A 19,013-nucleotide genomic window follows, 5' to 3' on the forward strand; every position below is an offset into this window, starting at 1 on the left:
AATCAGACTCTGGAACAATACCTGCGTTGTTTTACTAATTATCAACAGAATGATTGGTGTGAATTATTGCCTCTTGCTGAATATTGTTATAACAATACGGTCCATAGCTCCACAGGCATGTCTCCTTATAAAGCTGTATCTGGTTACGACAGTCCCCCCCTCCCTTTCTTGGAGGGGATGGGCCAACGTCCTGTGGGGGATGCTGATACATGGTGTATGTCCTTGCAAAAAGCATGGCCTCTGCTATGCCAAACACTTGACGCAGCCAAGGCTGCTTACAAGACCCAGGCAGACAAGGGTAGGGTGGTGGGGTTTGATCTGAAACCTGGGGATCTTGTGTATGTCTCGACCAAGAACATTAAGATGCTGCGGCCTAGCAGAAAATTGGGATGGAAGTTCATAGGTCCATTCAAAGTGCGTAAAGTCATAAATGATGTGGCAGTTGATGTTGTTTTGCCTAAGAATTTACGTGCCTTGCATTCTGTCTTTCACATGAGTCTATTGAAGAAGGATCCTGGACCGTCTCCTTGGAGACCAGAGACTACTCCTCCTCCGCCTGTCATATTGGAAGGGGATGAACATTTTGAAATAGCTGATATCCTTGATTGTAAAGTGAAACGTGGTAAACTCTGGTACCTTATCGAATGGGTTGATTTCGGTCCCCAGCACCGCGAATGGGTGGAAGAAGGGGATATTCGGGCCCCTTACCTGATCCGTAGTTTCCACAGAAGGTTCCCGGACAAACCGGGAGGTCTCCCGCCCAGCCCGGGAGGTCTCCCGCCCAGGCCGGGAGGTGTGTTGTAAGTGTATTTTAAGGGGGGCAGTATGTCAGCAAGCTGCCATTCTGTTTTCTGTGACCTCTGTGTACATATCCTTTCCCTGTTACACCCGGCTTGGCTTCTATCATCCTGCTCCTGCTTTGGAATGCAAAAGATAACTGCTGGAGGTTGTGTGGGGGAGAAGATGCTGTAATGCTTGCCTATTGATTTTCCCAGGACTACTGCACCTGTGTTTTGTCTGATGTTCTGCCTGGTTCCCATGGACTGGGCGCGCAACCGTTTCATTAGCCCGCCAGCGGGAAAGCTATTCATTGGATCTGTATCTATTTGAAGTTCCTTTATTATGCTTGACCTAACTGTGTATCCCCAGTTCTAACAAAGAACGTGTTTGAGTATGTCTTCAACGCTTTGAAATAAATTTTGCTTTTCTTGAAAACGTGGATTTATTCTCGATGCTTGGGGATCCAACACCAGTTCCTCTGGAGGTCCAACAACAGGGCACAGAGGCCGAGGCCTTCCCCTGATAAGAATATCAGAAGAGCCCTGCTGGATCCAATTAATGGTCCATCCAGTCCAGCATCTAGTCTCACACAGTGGCCAACCATCTTGGGGGTCTTGGGAGGGAACATAAGAAGAGCCCTCCTGGATCAGACCACTGAGGGTCCATCTAGTCCAGCATCCCATCTCAAACAGAGGCCAACCAGTTCCTCCGGAGGTCCAACAACAGGGCACAGAGAAGACAGAAGAGAAGAGATTGGATTTATACCCTGCCCTTCACTCAGAGTCTCAGAGTGGCTGACAAACTCCTTTCCCTTTCCCTCCCCGCAACAGACACCCTGTGAGGTAGGTGGGGCTGAGAGAGCTCTTTCTGAAACTACCCTTTCAAAGACAGCTCTTGTCAGAACTACAGCTTGCCCAAGGTCATCCAGCAGCTGCAAGTGGAGGAGTGGGGAGTCAAACTCAGTTCTCCCAGATTAGAGTCCACACGCTTAACCACTACACCAAACTGGCTCTCTAGAGACCAAGGCCTTCCCCTGACAAAAACCTCAGAAGAGCCCTGCTAGATTGGATCAGTGAGGCTCTATCTAGTCCAGCATCCTGTCTCACACGGTGGCCAGTCAGTTCCTCTGGAGGGCCAGCAACAGGGCAGAGAGGCCCTTCCCTGAGCTAGGGTTGCCAAACTCCATGTGGGGCCTGGAGATCTCCCAGAATTGCTAATGATCTCCAGCCGACAGAGGTCCATTCCCCTGAGAAAACGGCTGCTTTGGAGGGTGGGATCGGGCATTACACCCCACTGAGGTCCCTCCCGTCCCCAACCCTGGCCCTTTCTAGGCTTCGCCCCCCAAATCTCCTGGAATTTCCCACCCCAGAGTTGGCGACCCTGTATAAACAGTAGTAGGAAGACAACGTCCTTTGGGGGGAATAAGGGTAGCTGGCAGAGATTTGAGGCCTTTTCTGTGTCCGACAGCCCCCTCAACCAGAATAATACAGCTCCTGGAGCACTGAAAACAAACTGCCAGAGCATGACTTTGGAATCTCATTAGGCATTCTCCGTCAGCTTCCCAGGAAGTGCATATCTTCGTCCGTGGGCGTCAGAACACACGTGGACCGGTGGCACTGCAGCAGCGCCCTCGGCTCCGGCACAGTGGAAAGAACCGGTCGCCAGGGAAGCCCCGTGGAAGGGCTCTGGCCCTCCGATTCAGTCCCCCTCCCCCCCCCCCGTTGCTAAGAGGTTGCCACTGGCGACTCCGGAGGAGCCCGCCTGCCCCTTCACAACAGGGCTGGGCACCTGCCGGAAGAATCTCCCACTATTCCGTTCTGCAGCGGAGGGGACCTCGGCGGGAAAGCCGGGCCCCGCAGGCATCCCCCACACCCCTTCACACCTTTACCCTTCTTGATGCTTTCACAGATCGTTCCAGACTTGCACGCCCTCGAAAGGGCACGCTTCCATAATTGTTTCGCAGAACACAGAAGTGGAGGGCGGGGAAAGAAGGGAGTCGGAAGTGGCTGAAAAGAAGGTGGTGTTGTTTTTTTCCTACAAGATACTATTATCGGCACAAACAGGCAAAGAACGTGAAAAGAACGGTGGTAGTGGAGAGTCCTATCAGGTCGCACCCAATTTACAGTGATCCCGGAGGGTTTTCAAGGCAAGGGACCCGGGGTCATTTCCTGCAGGAGCGCACAGGAGCGGAGCTCCGGCAGTAAAGAGCCCAGGGGGCGGGCACATGCAACAAGCCCCACCCCCTGCTCCCAGCAGCCCTCAGTCAGAGCAAGAAGCAGCCAGGTACGTTGCAGAGTCCCCCCCCCCAGTCCAAAATAGTCCAGTGGCACGTTTAAGACCAAGTTTTATTCAGGTACAAGCTCTCCCTCCTCTGTGAGGACAGATCTGCACGTCGCCCCCCCCCACGATAGCTAGCAATCCAAAACAGTCCAGTGGAGCCAGAGTGGGGGAGGGGAGCAAACCTCTGAGAAGTTCCATTTATTTATTTATTTATTTTATTCGATTTATACCCTGCCCTCCCCGCTACGCGGGCTCAGGGCGATATAAAACATACTTAAAACCATTTAAAATCACTACAGTACAAACATTATTAACAAGTTATTAACAAAGTGCTCTAGATGTTCAACATGATATTTCACAAGATGGGTGTATTTCACTGCTCTCCCTACTCGGCATCATTTGCTCCGGGAAACACTGATGTTCCCTCCACTAGGGCCAGGTTAAGATGGAACAGTAGTGATGGTAGTGGCGGCTCCTACTCATACGCCTGGTGGAAGAGCTCCGTCTTACGGGCCCTGCGGAACTGTACAAGGTCCCGCAGGGCCCGGATCTCCTCTGGGAGCTCGTTCCACCAGGTAGGAGCCGCCACCGAGAAAGCCCTGGCCCTGGTAGCGGCCAGCCTGGCCTCTTTGGGACCTGGCATTGCCAGGAGATGTTGCGTCCCAGACCGTAGTTATGCTAATGAGCTCCTGCACCTCTTTTTCTACGAAATGACCCCTGCAAGGGACGTTCAGAGGTGGTTTGCCATTGCCTGCCTCTGCATAGCAACCCTGGGCTTCCTTGGTCCATCCCAGTACTAACTGGGAACGACTGTGTTTCGTGCCTGAAATCTGGTGCGAATGGGCTAGTACGATAGTAACCTCTAAACCAGCTTCGTATCACAGCAGCGGTGGCTGATGGAAAGGTATAATAAATACACCACCACGCTACTTCTGTTTTTGCCAGCTTGGCAATGGAGTTGTTATGTCCGCTGACCGCCACCAGGGGCCAGCCTATACGCCTGAGCTGAAATGCATCCAAACAATAGGGGCTAGGATCCTAGTCCCTCTGCTGGGGAACCAATAGGACCGTGGCGGGAGATTTGAACCCACCAACGGGACCTAGAGGGTGTCCCCCAGGGGTGTATATAGTTGGCCATCCAGCCAGTATCCTGTGTCTTTGTTGTGTACAAGTAAACCACGCTGATCACTGCATCCGTCTCTGTGGCTTCTACATGCTTCTAACCCACGACACTTCAGGAGTTTACACGTTTTCCTTAAATGGAACCTCCGCGTTCAGAGGCAGTATACCCCCGGGTTCCAATGGCTAGGGGGCAACGACAGGAGGTGGCTTGGGCCCCTGCGCCTTCCTTGTGGCATCGGGTTAGCCACCGTTGTGAGCGAGATAGAGCACTCTTAGGGTTGCCAACCTCCAGGTGTGGCCTGGAAGCCTCCCAGTATTACAACTGATCTCCAGACTGATCAGCTCTCCTGGAGAAAATGGCTGCTTTGGAGGGTGGAGCCTGTGGCATTCTACCCTGCTGAGACCCCTCCCCTCCCCAAGCCCCACCTCCAAAATCTCCAGGGATTTCCCAGGCCAGAGGTGGCAACCCTCCGGCAGGGCTCTTCGTCTGTTCTCAGGCTGCTGTGCCGCCTCTTTCTCGGCACCACGAAAGAATCCCGGGGAGTGTCTTTTAGGGACGGGGTTGCCGGTGTTCCAGGCAGCCGGTTTGGAGTAAGGGTTAAGTGGACTCTCATCTGGGAGAACCGGGTTCGATCCCCCACTCCTCCACTTGCAGCTGGTGGTGTGACCTTGGGTCAGCCACAGTTCTCTCAGAGCTGTTCTCCCAAGGGCAGTTCTCGAGAGAGCTCTCTCAGCCCCACCTACCTCACAGGGTGTCTGTTGTGGGGAGGGGGAGGGAAAGGAGATTGTAAGCCGCTCTGAGACTCCGAGTGAAGGGCGGGGTGTAAATCCAATCTCCTCCTCCTCCTCCTCTTCTTCTGCTTCTTCCTCCTCCTCCTCTTAGAGAATCCTTCCCCAACAAAATAGCTTCACTTACCAAGTTTCCCCAGAGAGGTGGAATGACTATTAAAAACCCACATTCACCTGGAGGATCTTATGAAAGACCCAACCCTAGGAATCTGTGACTAATGCGAGAAGCACTTGTTTTCGCCCTCGGTGGTGTCAACGTTTGCCCAGCTGAGGCACTCACCTAGGCGGCCGGTCGGTTTTCTTTGGCTCAGCTCTTGTGCCTCTTCACAGCCGAGCACGAAGTGTGATTATTCATCCAGTGAAGTCTTACCGTGGCTCGGAACGGCAGGGAAGAACCAGAGTGGTGCGGCGGTTAGAGTGTCGGGCTGGGACCCAGGTTCGAATCCCCACCGCTGTGGAAGCTTGCTGGGTGAGCGTGGGCTGGTCACGCATTGTCAACCTAACCTACCTCATTTGAGGATTTTTGTCAGAGCCCTGACCTGGATATAGCCCAGGCAAGCCCGATCTCGTCAGATCTCAGAAGCTAAGCAGGGCTGCCTCTGGCGAGTACTTGGGTGGGAGACCTCCTTGGAATACTGGAGGTGGGGGTAGGTTTTATTCAGCCACTTTTCTGCATATCTTCTACGCCCCCGGTAGGGGTCAGTCACAAGAGGTCGCCATGACTTCCAGGTGCACACACACACACACATGCACATACAGACACACCCTTTTGTTGTTGTTCAGTTGCACAGTCGAGTCCGACTCTTCGTGACCCCATGGGCCACATCACGCCAGGCCCTCCTGTCTTCCGTCGTGCTCCGGAGTTTGCTGAATTTCATGTTCATTGCATCGATAACACTGTCTCACCATCTCATCCTTTGCCGTCTCCTTCTTCTTTGACCTTCAGTCTTTCCCAGCATGAGGGTCTTCTCCAGTGAGTGCTCCCTTCTCATTGGGTGGCCAAAGTATTTGAGCTTCAGTTTCATTATCTGGCCTTCCAGGGAACAGTCAGGGTTGATTTTTTTGAGGATTGACTGATTCGATCTCCTTGCAGTCCAAGGGACTCTCAAGAGTCTTCTCCAGCACCATAACTGGAAAGCATCTATTCTTCGGTGCTCGGCCTTCCTTACGGTCCAACTCTTGCAGCCATACGTTACTACTGGGAATACCATCGCTTTGACCATATGGACTTTTGTTGGCGGGGTGATGTCTCTACTTTTTATCATGCTGTTTAGGTTCGCCATCGCTTTCCTCCCAAGGAGCAGGCGTCTTTTAATTTCATGGCTGCAGTCACCATCTGCAGTGATCTTGGATCCCAGGAACGTGAAGTCTGTCACTGCTTCCACAACTTCCCCTTCTATTTGCTAAGGAGTGATGGGGCCGGATGCCATGATCTTAGTTTTTTTGATGTTGAGTTTCAAGCCAATTTCACGCTATCCTCTTTCATTCTTAGCAAGAGGCTCTTTAGAACAAAACTGTGTACAAAATGATTCACCAAAAACCTTAAAAATGGTAGCATTCACACAACAAGAATATTTTATAGTCTCAAAATGTCTAATCTGAAATAACAGTACCAATGTCCATGACCGGAATTGGGCAGACCTCGGCCTGAACCAAATCCAGCCCTCTAATAATGTAACAATTTGTCAGGAACATTGATTAGGAGGATATGCCCCTTAGCACAATATCTGACGATAATAAATGTCTCCAGGAAACCCACAAGAAAGAGACAAAGAAGAGAGGCCTCCGGCTACTGAATTAGGCAACAGACTGCCTCTGAACATGGAAGCTCCATTGCTGTTGTTCAGTCGGACAGTTGAGTCCGACTCTTCATGACCCCATGGGCCACATCACGCCAAGCCCTCCTGTCTTCCATTGTGCTCCGGAGTTTGCTCAACTTCATGTTCGTTGCATCGATAACACTGTCCGACCATCTCATCCTTTGCCGTCCCCGTCTTCTTTGACCTTCAGTCTTTCCTAGCATCAGGGTCTTCTCCAGTGAGTGCTCCCTTCTCATTGGGTGGCCAAAGTATTGGAGCTTCAGCTTCAGTATCTGGCCTTCCAAGGAATAGTAAGGGTGGATTTCTTTTAGGATTGACTGAATCGATCTCCTTGCAGTCCAAGGGGGACACACGCGCACACACAAAACACAACCCCCCCCCAAGAAAATATTGTCGATAGAATAAAATGGAGGAGATTAAAATGATGTAAACCTCTTTGGGTACCAATGAAGTAAATAAAGTAATAATTGTCTGTGGAACCAGAAAAGAGGGTCATCGATTAGTAAAACCATCAAGAAAACTGTTATGTATGGGGACTGGAACATTCCAGGGCTGTTTCTACCAGAGACTGGCTGAGCTTGGAGCTCTAGAACAATAGCCCACCAGGACTCTGGAGGTGGCCAATGAGGAGTTAATGGTTCTGACAATGGCCTATCATTAGTGGCTGTTTGGAAAGTGGGTGGAGTTTGCATGCTATTTAAACCGGGTCGTTGCCCTGGGTCTTTGCCTTGCTCTTGCTGAATCACTAACAGAGCTGATCACTAGGCTTGGGGTCAGACCATCCATGGAACCCAGTATTTAACAAAAACACAATTCCTCCTTCTTGAATCCAAGAAGATACAGGGAGGGGTGTAGGCGTGTTACAAAATTCAGGGTTGTTGTTTTTTCCCCACCAGCAGGGGTAATTTCCTGCGGGAGCGCACAGGAGCGGAGCTCCGGCAGAAAGGAGCCCAGGGGGCGGGCACATGCAACAAGCTCCACCCCCTGCTCCCAACAATCCTCAGTCAGAGTAAGAAGCAGCCAGGTAAGTTGCAGACACACACCCCGGCCCGCTTTCAGGTACAAGCTCTCCCTCCTCTGTGAGGGCAGATCTGCATGTCCCCCCAATAGCTAACAATCCAAAACAGTCCAGTGGAGCCTGAGCGGTGGGTGTTGCCTTCTGACACACTTCCGGTGATGGCAAGGGGTATGGCATATGCAAATAAGTTATGCTAATTAGTTATGCTAATGAGCTCCTGCACCTCTTTTTCTACGAAAGGACCTACAAGTATGTTCCAAATAGCTGGGAATCAGGCTCTGATACCTGAGCAGGGAGAGCCAGTTTGGTGTAGTGGTTAAGAGTGCGGACTCTGATCTGGGAGAACTGGGTTTGATTCCCCACTCCTCCACATGCAGCTGCTGCTGTGACCTTGGATCAGTCACAAGTTCTCTCAGAGCTGTTCTCTCAAGGGCAGTTCTCGGGAGAGCTCTCTCAGCCCCACCTACCTCACGGGGTGTCTGTTGTGGGGAGGGGAAGGAGATTGTCAGCCATCCCGAGACTCCTTTGGGTAGCGAAGGGTGGAGTACAAATCCAATCTCTTCTTCTTCTGTATTACCACAGAGTCCACCCTCCAAAGCAGCCATTTTCTCCAGGGGAGCTGATCTCTGTAGTCTGGAGTTCTCCAGGCCCTCACCTGGAGGTTGGTAACCCTGGGGGGCAGCTTTGGTCCATTTTCTAAACACAGGTCTGTTGTACAGAGGACACCCCTGGAGTCTGAGACAGCAAAGGCCGGGTGCTAACTCTCCCTCGGGTTCCTCACTGCCCTTAGCAGCTGCTCCTGTTGACCGCCCTTCCCTGCCTTGCTGCTCTTGAAGGGGAGAAAGGACTTGGCCTGAAACACAGTCTCCAAACCAAGGATGGGGTTGGCTCCATCTCTGTTCCAGCCGCCTTCTACTACGTCAGGTCGATGGTCCTTCCAGCGCTGGAAGCCGTTTCCTAAAGTCTCGCTGAGCCCGAGAAATCTGACGTCTTTCTCAAACCGGAGGTGCTGGGAATTCAAACCTGTGACCTTCTGCACGCAGGGCAGGCGAAGACCCAGTTGGTAAGACACAGGGAGGGGGAAAGTAAACTTGACCCAAAAACGGGAAACAGAAATAAGAAGAGATCTAGCGTCCAAAAGCACAGGCAATATTGTGCCAAAAGCACATGAGAGAAGAGCCCAGGCACAAAAGCAGTTGAAACCGGAGAACTAAAGCAAGCGAAGGGGACCCACAGGGCTCCCAAAACTTTTAAGAGCCAAGCCGAACTGGCTTCTGTATGGCTCACTGCGCCTGTTCAAACCTCTCCCGTAAAGCTTTGGGAAACCAATGTAGATTGCCGCCATCTAGTGGCAGAAATCAGCACTGCAGTCAAAACAGGAAATGGCGCTGTTCGGCTTTGCACTCTTGGAGGAATTATTTTGCTTTAGGAAGGAATCAGTGGAATTAAAAATTGCCACCAAACCACTAGAACTGGGGGAGAGTGAAAAAAATCCATCCTTTACTCTCAGTCTGCTTCCGTACGCTGTAGATTCCCCCTTATGGCTTTCGTTGCCTATCAGAGACAGAGTTGTCACGTGGAGACTTGGTAGGGTTGCCAGGTCTGGGTTGGAAAATACCTGGAGACTTTGGGGGTGTCTCCAGGAGAGGGTGGGGTTTGGGGAGGGGAGGGGAGGGGCCTCAGCACGGTCCAATGCCAGAGAGTCCACCCTCCGAAGCAGCCATTTTCTCCAGGGGAGCTGATCTCTGTCAGCTGGAGATCAGTTGTAAAAGCGGGAGATCCCCAGGCCCCACCTGGAGGCTGGCAACCCTAAGACTTGGGCTGGAACAAAGATCTTTAAAGGATCCCCTGATCCCCTGCCATTACAATCTTCTTGAAAGGCCCAATTCTGTTTTTCATCTTTCAGAGAATATATGGTGGGGCCCACACATGGTACGGCTTTTTCTAGAATGATATCTTCTGGAACTCGCACTCCACAACAGTTCTGGCAACCAAAGCACATAGATTTAGGACAGCTAAAGACGCAATGTGTTCCTCAGGATTGTAGCTTATTCATTTGATATGCATATTTCTTTTTTTAAGACTGATATACAATTAAGATGTTCTTGAACTGACCCTGTTTACTGCCTCGGCAACACTCGGATCTGATGTTGGTCTGTTTTGTTCAAATCTTCATCACATCACTGTACAACCAATGATACCTCTTTCCCATGAAATGTAATCTCCGATTGCTGCCCAATTTGTTACATTTGCCAAGAAGAAGGAGGAGGAGGAGGAGATTGGATTTATAAGCTGCCCTTCACTCTGAGTCTCAGAGCAGTTTAAAATTTGCTTTGCCTTCCCCTCCCCACAACAGACACCCTGTGAGGTAGGTGGGGCTGAGAGAGAGCCCTTTTGAGGACTGCTCTTGAGAGAACAGCTCCGAAAGAACTTGTGATTGACCCAAGATCACGCCAGCAGCTGCTTGTGAAGGAGTGGGGAATCAAACCCAGTTCTCCCAGATCAGAGTCCACACTCTTAACCACTACACCAAAATGGCTCTCGGGGCAACATATGCTGGTCTCCCACACTCCCTTTCACAACAACCCTGCAAGGTTGAGTTACGGCAGCTGTCCCAAGGTCACAAAGTGACCTTCACGGACAAGCTGGGACTCAAGCCCAAGTCTCTTCAATTCAACATTCTAACCACTATACACCACTACCCCCTTGCAGATAATAATAGTAATTATTGCATGGCACTGTGTGCAGAATAGCCAGGAGATCCTAAGATTGTCTGGCAGCTAGACGTTCTAGCTCTTTTATGCACCACAAGGTGGCGAGCGAAGCTTGTTTTTGAGGCCAGAGACATTTCAGAGGTGGCTTGCCACTGCCTGCCTCTTCATCACGACCCTGGTATTCCTTGGAGGTTGCCCTCCCAAAGACTAGCCAAGGCTGACCCTGCTTAGCTTCCAATATCTGATGAGATCAGGCTAGCCTTGGCCTACCCCCGGTAAATATTTAATAAGGAATGCAATCTTTATGTAGCCAAATATCCAGAGGACATTCCATACGCTATTAGCGATCTTTCCACTAGCTATGTAAGTTACTGTGGACAGGGCCGAGGCCAAATGTGGATGCCAAATCCTTTATCGTTACTATTTGACTTAGGACCAGTGTTCCCTCTAAGCTGAGTTAGTGTGAGCTAGCTCACAGTTTTTTAGCCTCCGGCTCACACATTTTCGTCTGAGCTCAGGAAGGGTGGCTCCAGAGCAGACTAATTTATCCCGTAGTCAAATCTCTCACTCACAACTTTAATGGCAGTAGCTCACAAAAGCCCCGTTCACATGCCTAACTTGCCGCGGGAGAGCCACAATTGAATGGCGGAGTTTCCGGATGTGATCACACCGCAACATCTGGCAAGTGGAGCGCACCCGTGGCCAACCCGTGGCGTACCTCCAAAAATGCACGATAAAAAACTACCTGCTCGAATGTACTAGCAATCGGTTTGCCACGGGCTGCCTCCGGAATCCCTTGGTGTGATGGCGCTGGCGCACCACTTTTCCCTATGGCCCCTCGTTGGCGTGCAGACGCGGAGGGAAGGAACCGTGGCATGCCGCCGACACATGGGATCGCATTCTGGTGGTTCTAATTGCAGTGGCGCAAATAGCCCCGCCTCCCCCACACACGTTATCCGGCCCGTGTGACCGGGGCCAAAGTAGAGTTTTTGCTCACAGGACTCCACAGTTTAGAGGGAGCACTGCTTTAAGGCTTCCTACTTTGCACCTCTAGAACTTCCACAATAGCAGCTCTTGGGTACACGGGGAAGGAGAAGGTCATTTTTCATTGAGAACATGGGTTTTCTTTCCCTGCCGAAATGTAGTGAGACTCACACAGGGTTGCCAGGTTACTGGGAAAAACAGTTGTGCGGGCTCCTATGCTTTCACCCGCAGCTCGCTCTGCACAAAACCATGGGTGACGCTCATTGCAACCTGCTGTACGTCACTCTTCTGCTAAAGACACAGAAGCAGCAGTGGGGGGGGGGAAGGTGGCAACACGTACCCCTCCTTACCCTTGGGAAATGAAAGAAGGGCCCGAAAAGCCCTTCAGGGTAGAAGACCGGGGTGGGTCCCTTCGGCAGGTGCGATTTCCTTCTTGTTCTCCCTGTTCCAGACATACACCCCCACACCGCCATATTCAAATAATTTCCTGTGTCATTTCACACATGGATTTTTTTTTCATGTTTAACCATCTGTGGGCCTGAGAGACAGGAAGCAAAACCTGAAGGCATCACTGAGCTGCAAAGAGAGAAAGAGAGAGAGAAGTTGGGTTCAACATTTCTGAAAAGACGTTTCCCTCCGGGCCCTGGCTGTTTCCAAACGGCCTCCGTGTTCCCTGCGTTCTCGGGCAGGCACGCAGGGAGACGTGCGTCTTGGGAGGCTTTTGTGGGATTTGTAGAGGACCACAGCTGGAGGATGGAGGCCATGGCTTTGTACAATTTCCAGTCGGTGGAGAAGGACGAACTGAACTTCAAGAAGGGGGACACGTTGAAGGTATCCGCACCCCTGGACGGCCCATATCCAGGCAGACGTGCTTTAAAAATAACTCCTCGTTGAGAAAAGTGGGAGGCTACAACAGGTTGAAATTACACACCTAGAGAAGATGGGCATAACGCAACTTGTGGAACTGACGGCTGCAGGGCGTGGGGACGGTCACGAGATGGATTCAGAAGTGGATGAGTCAAATCCATCAGTGGCTAAGAATGCTTATTTCTTTCATTTTTCTACCCAGCTTTTCTCCCCGAAGGGGACCCAAGGTGGCTTCCAAAATTCTCCCCTCCTCCATCCTATCCTCACAACAATCCATTTGATCTGGGAGACCCTGGTTCGAATCCTTCCTTGACCATAAACGTTCGCTGGGTGACCTTTTGCCAAGTCACACACCCTTTGCCTCCGCTCCCTCGCAGGGTGTCCGGGAAGGCAACATGGAGGAGAGGACAGCACTGTAAGCCACTTTGGGAGGGGACGTGTGATATAAATGAAAGAAATAATAAATGAGGAATTGGCGATACTGTTAAGGGAGGGGGAACCTTGCTTGCATTCCTCCCCCGTATAGACATTTGTGCTTGTGTGCTTGCCATTTGGGATCGGGAATGCACCCATCACTTTCCAGAGATCAGTTAAGAGCATTCCTTTCCAGAGGGGCTTTGGGGGAATGGAGGTGCACGATCTGTCCCAAGGAAAGCTGATTGTGTGCTAAGTTTTTGTGCTTGGGATTTTTTGGCTTTTAACATGATTGTTGCCGTTTTATTCAGGGGGTGGGGAGCCATGCTGCCTCTAAGCTGTGGAGTCGTGTGAGCAAAAATTCTACTTGGTGAGCTGCTGGCATTGAAGTTGTGAGCGAGCGATTTGGCTGCTGCATAAATTAGTCTGCTCTGGAGCCATCCCTTCCTGAGCGAAGACAAAAATCTGTTAGCTGGAGGCTAAAAGACTGTGAGCTAGCTCACACTCTCAGCTTAGAGGGAGCACTGATTACAACCAATGCTCCCTCTAAACTGTGGAGTCTCGTGATCAGAAATTCTACTTTGTGAGCTGCTGGCATTGAAGTTGTGAGCGAGCGATTTGGCTGCTGCATAAATTAGTCTGCTCTGGAGCCATCCCTTCCTGAGCGAAGACAAAAATCTGTTAGCTGGAGGCTAAAAAACTGTGAGCTCGCTCGCACTAACTCAGCTTAGAGGGAACACTGGTGGGGAGGGTGTTGTATTGATGCCGCCTTTAAGCACCTCCAGGTAGGCCTGAGTATGTTTTGCGTGTAGTGATTATTGATTATTGGTGATTATTGAGTATGATTATTGATTATTGGGGTAGTGGTTAAGTGCACGGCCTCTAATCTGGGAGAACTGGGTTTGATTCCCCACTCCTCCACTTGCACCTGGCTGGATGACCTTGGGCAAGCCATCGTTCTGATAAAAGCTGTTCTCTCAAGGACAGTTCTCGAAAGAGCTCTCTCAGCCCCACCTACCCCACAGGGTGTCTGTTGTGGGGAGGGGAAGGGAAAGGAGTTTGTAAGCCGCTCTGAGACACCTTTGGGTACTGAAGAGTGGGGTATAAATCCAATCTCTTCTTCTTGTATTTCTTCTGGATTTCACAGTTTAATTCGTTTTTATCCTTTCTTGTTTTGTTTTAAATGATATTCCGGATTCGCTTGTTGCAAGGTGCCCTGAGACTGATGGGGCCTGAATCTTTTGAATCAATAAACGCTTAGCTCTGCCCCCTCGAAAGCCCCATTTCTGGTTTGCGGCCACCCCCTCGGCTTGCTCAGAGCCTCTGCCCGCCAACCCTTTCCGGCTGGCCTCTGGGGAACTGTCTCACAGCACAGGCCTGGGGCCCCCCACGAGTCCCTGGAGAAATCTCAGATCCTGTTTCTGCAACCGAGCATCGCACTGTGAGAGGACCATGTGAGAGTTCAGCAGTACAAGGAAATGGCCCTTCTCCACCCTCTTCTTCACTCAGGGCGCATCCTCTGGTCAAGAAACCAGACAGCCAAAAAGCCATGCCCAGTATCTGATGAAGGGAGCTTTGACTCTTGGTAGCTCCCACCCCGGCAAAATCTTCTCGGTCTCTTAGTCGCTGCTGGACTCCCATCTTGCTCTTGTACTGCAGACCAACTTGGCTACACTTTGCAAAAAGGCACCGATTATTCTCAACCTTTCAAAATTCACCTGAGTCAGTCGTTGCAGTATTATCAGTTATTATCTTGTCACTTAGTAACTGGTAAAATGATCAACCACAAGGTTAGGGCTGCCTGGAGAAAAGGCTGTAGAGGAAAGGCCGCCTGGAGGAAAGGCCGCAAGCTTTTCTACACAGCCCTGTTGTGGTAAGGGGCGGTGGTTTAGTGATGGAGCCTCTGCTTGGCATGCAGAAGGTCCCAGGTTCAGTCCCCGGCAATCTCCAGTTAAAAGGACCAGGCAGGAGGTGATGGGAAAGACCTCCGCCTGAGACCCTGGAGAGCTGTAAAGAGGGGCCGTGGCTCAGTGGAAGAGCCTCTGCTTGGCATGCAGAAGGTCCCTGGTTCAGTCCCCGACATCTCCAGTTAAAAAGGACCAGGTCTTTCTCTGCCTGAGACCCAGGAGAGCTATAAAGAGGGGCTGTGGCTCAGTGACAGAGCATCTGCTTGGCACGTAGAAGGCCCCAGTTTCAGTCCCTGGCATCTGATGGGAAAGATCTCTGCCTGAGACCCAGGAGAGCTATAAAGAGGGGCTGTGGCTCCGTGGAAGAGCCTCTGCTTGGCATGCAGAAGGACCCAGGCTCAATCCCCGGCATCTGCAGTTAAAAGGACTGGGCAGGAGGTGATGGGAAAGACCTCCGCCTGAGATCCTAGAGAGCTGTCAAGAGGAGCTGTGGCTCAGCGGGAGAGTGTCTCCTTGGCATGCAGAAGGTCCCAGCATCTCCAGTTAAAAGGACGAGGCAGGAGGTGTTGGGAAAGACCTCTGCCTGAGACCCTGGAGAGCTGTCAAGAGGGGCTGTGGCTCAGTGGAAGAGCCTCTGCCTGGCATGCAGAAGGTCAATTGGCATGCAGAAGGCATACAGAAGTTCAATCCCCGGCATCTCCAGCTAAAAAGGACCAGGCAGGAGGTGATGGGAAAGACCTCTGCCTGAGCCCCTGGAGAGCTGCTGCCAGTCAGCAGGCCATACTGACTTTGATGGACCAAGGGGGGTCTGATTCGTTATAAGGCCACTTCATGTGTTCATGTCTTTGGTGGTGGTCAAAAGTGCCTTGAAGTCACAGCCGACTTTCAAGGCAAGAGACGTTCAGAGGTGGTTTGCCATTGCTTCTCTCTGCGTCGCAACCCTGAACTTCCTTGGTGGTCTCCCATCCAAGTCCTAACCAGGGCCGACCCTGCTTAGCTTCAGAGCTCGGATGAGAAGGGGCCAGCCCAGGCCATCCAGGTCCGGGTGTTGATGCCTTTCACATTTAGATAATGCGCAGGGCTCTTTTTGTAGAAAAAGCCCAGCAGGAACTCATTAGCATAATAGGCCACACACCCAACAGCAGGAACTCATTAGCCTATTAGGCCACACCCCTGACAGCACAGCATATTAACATATTAAGCCACACCCCCATGTTACCAGAAGTGTGGTCATCCAGCCACACCCACCTTTTTGCTTCTTATTCTGTTTACCTTGTTTGTTTCCTGTTTACCTTGTTTGTTGTCAAAACCCAGGGCCTTTTTTTTTTGTAGCAGGAACTCCTTTGCATGTTAGGCCACACACCCCTAATGTAGCCAATCCTAATGAGTTTCTGCTGTTGGGTGTGGCCTATTATGCTAATGAGTTCCTGCTGGGCGTGGCCAACTTGGGAGCCAGCCGGAACTCCGTTCCTGTGAGTTCCTGCCCAAAAATAGCCCTGGATAATGCTATGAAAAGCGTTCAGAGCGACTTCTCTGAACCTCAAGCGAAAGAATAAGCCAGGCAGGTTTGTTGCTGTTTTCTTGCCGGGGGACAACCTGGGGGGGGGGGGGGGGTGGTCGGAATTCTTCTGCAAGTGCAGAAAGGGCACTTTGCATCTCAAAGGATTGTCGGAACTGAGACAGCCCTGAACCATATCGGCAAATCAGATACAACTTGTGACCCTTTTTTACACGCCCAGGGAAATGCTGATCGCCACTTTGGGTTCAGGAAACAATCCTGGAGGGGTTTTTTGTTGTTGTCATCTTCTGGGCGTGGAACAGGGGTCACTGCGGGTGTGGAGGAGGAGGTATCTGTGCATCTCCTGCATTGTGCAGGGGGTTGGACTAGATGACCCCAGAGGTCCCTTCCAACTCTGAGCCAGTTTGGTGTCATGGTTAAGCGCGCGGACTCTAATCTGGGAGAACCGGGTTCGATTCCCCACTCCTCCACTGGCAGCTGCTGGGTGACCTTGGGCAAGCCATAGTTCTGATAAGAGCTGTCCTTGAAAAAGAGCACTTTCTGTCAGAGCTCTCTCAGTCCCACGGACCTCACAGGGTGTCTGTTGTGGGGAGGTGAAGGGAAAGGAGTTTGTAAGCCGCTCTGAGACACCTTTGGGTAGTGAAGGGCGGGGTATAAATCCAATCTCTTCTCTTCTTCTTAACTGCACGGACTCTAATCTGGAAGAACTGGGTTTGATTCCCCACTCCTCCACTTGCACCTGCTGCTTGGTGACCTTGGGCAAGCCGTAGTTCTGTCAGAGGTGTTCTTGAAAAAGAGCAGTGTGACGACCTCTTCTCTGGGGAGGTCTGGTTTTCCTTTAAACGTGTTCTTATGTTTTATTTTCCTATGGGTATCTGGCTGCCACCAGGAAAATTTTAGGCTTTCCAAACCTTTATACTTTCTGTTTCTGGTTTTGGTATTGTGACCCAGGGTCTTGCCTTTCGAGGAACTATGTGTTTCCTGAGGAATAATGGATCAGGCTTCTGGGATAAACTTAAATAAAAAGGATTTATTTGAAGAGGAACAAAACTAAAGGTTGGATATTATGTAACTGGCTGGGAATAAGGTTCTTGTAACTATATTTGTCAACTGTATCACACACACTGTCAGTTTTAGTGCTGACAGGAATCTCTTACTTAGGCAACCACACAGTTTAATCTCTTTGTAAATTTAACTGCTTTCAGAACTTTAAAGATTCCTTATTGAAGATATATGCTGCGCTCTCTCTCAGATATCACACAGAACAAATTCATCCCACACAGGAATGCTTCTCTCTCAGAGACCTCAGAACAAAACTCCTATCAACTGCTTTTACACAGCACTCTCTGCTGACTCTCTCAACTGTCATTCACACCCAACAGTCACCTCTGATAGACATTCCAATCATCCACACAGCGTCCATTCCAAAACCCCTCCCCCTCTCAGGCACTCACCAATCACACCACTTGCCTGTTTCAACCACACTAGACTTTCACACAGCAATGTAAACCAAACTTTTAAAGACACACACACAAATAAACATGAAATCGTTACAGTTTCTGTCAAGAGCTCTCTCAGCCCTACCTGCCTCACAGGGTGTCTGTTGTGGGGAGGGGGAGGGAAAGGAGTTTGTAAGCCACTCTGGGACTCCGAGTGAAGGGCGGGGTATAAATCCAATCTCCTCCTCATCATCATCATCCACTTGCAGCTGCTGGTGTGACCTTGGGTCAGTCACAAGTTCTTTCAGAGCTGTTCTCTTAGGAGCAGTTCTCGAAAGAGCTCTCTCAGCCCCGCCTACCTCACAGGGTGTCTGTTGTGGGGGAGGGGAAGGGAAAGGAGATTGTAAACCGCTCTGAGACTCCGTGTGAAGGGTGGGGTATAAATCTAATCTCCTCCTTGTCGTCCTCTATGATTCTAACTTGTGGTTATGTAGCTTTCTTGGGAGCTGCCCTAGTATTGGTTTGTTGGTCTGCAGTTTCGGTTAACCATAAGGACACCAGCATGGTGTGTCTCCCCCCCCCCCCATTTTACTTCTCACAAAAGACTTCAAGAAAAAAAATTCTTTATAAGCTTAGGGAGTTCCCAATTCTTAAAGAATCGTCATTTACTGCTTCGTCTTCCCCCCTAAAGGGGGATCCAGAGTGACTTCCCGATTTCTCCTCTCCTCCATTTTATCCTCACAATGACCCTGTGAGGTTGGTCATGCTGAGTGCGCCCGTCTGGCCTCAGGTTACCCAGTGAGCTTCCGGGGCAAAATGGGACTTTGAATCTGGTCCCCCAGATTTTAGTCTGAGACTCTAACCAGTACACCACACAGGCCTGAAATATTTTTTATCAACTGACAGTCCCAAAACTAAGGAGTCCTGTGTCCAGTTTTGGGCACCACATTTTAGGAAGGATGTTGACAAGCTCGAGCGTGTCCAGAAGAGGGCAACCAGGACGGTGAGAGGGTTGGAATCCAAGTCTTATGAGGAAAGGCTGAAAGAGTTGGGTCTATTTAGCCTGGGAAAGAGAAGGCTTACAGGGGACATGATTGCAGTCTTCAAGTATCTGAAGGGCTGTCATGTAGAAGATGGAGCGGATCTATTCTCTCTTGCTCCGGATTGCAAGACTAGATCTAATGGGTGGAAATGACAAGGGAGTTGTTACCGGCTAAATATCAGGAGAAACTTCCTGACTGTAAAAGTGGTTGAGCAGTGGAACAGTCTGCCTCGGGAGGTGGTGGGTGCTCCTTCTCTGGACGTTTTCAATCGGAGGCTGGACGACCATCTTTCGGGTATGTTGTAGGGCTCTCTTTCG

At 50.7% G+C, this 19,013-nt stretch overlaps 1 protein-coding gene across 1 annotated transcript in view; it reads left to right on the top strand.

Moving 5' to 3' along the window:
• The first annotated feature begins 12,260 nt into the window (after positions 1-12,260).
• GRAP (GRB2-related adaptor protein) overlaps positions 12,261-19,013 on the top strand; it is a 19,689-nt gene continuing 12,936 nt past the window's right edge. Inside the window, exon 1 of the mRNA XM_015409198.1 lies at positions 12,261-12,338. Within this exon, the coding sequence (XP_015264684.1) occupies positions 12,261-12,338 (78 nt within the window). The remainder of the gene's footprint in view (positions 12,339-19,013) is intronic.

This window comes from Gekko japonicus, unplaced genomic scaffold (assembly GCF_001447785.1).
Source record: "Gekko japonicus isolate JY-2015 unplaced genomic scaffold, Gekko_japonicus_V1.1 scaffold103, whole genome shotgun sequence".
Taxonomy (NCBI): Eukaryota; Metazoa; Chordata; class Lepidosauria; order Squamata; family Gekkonidae; genus Gekko; species Gekko japonicus.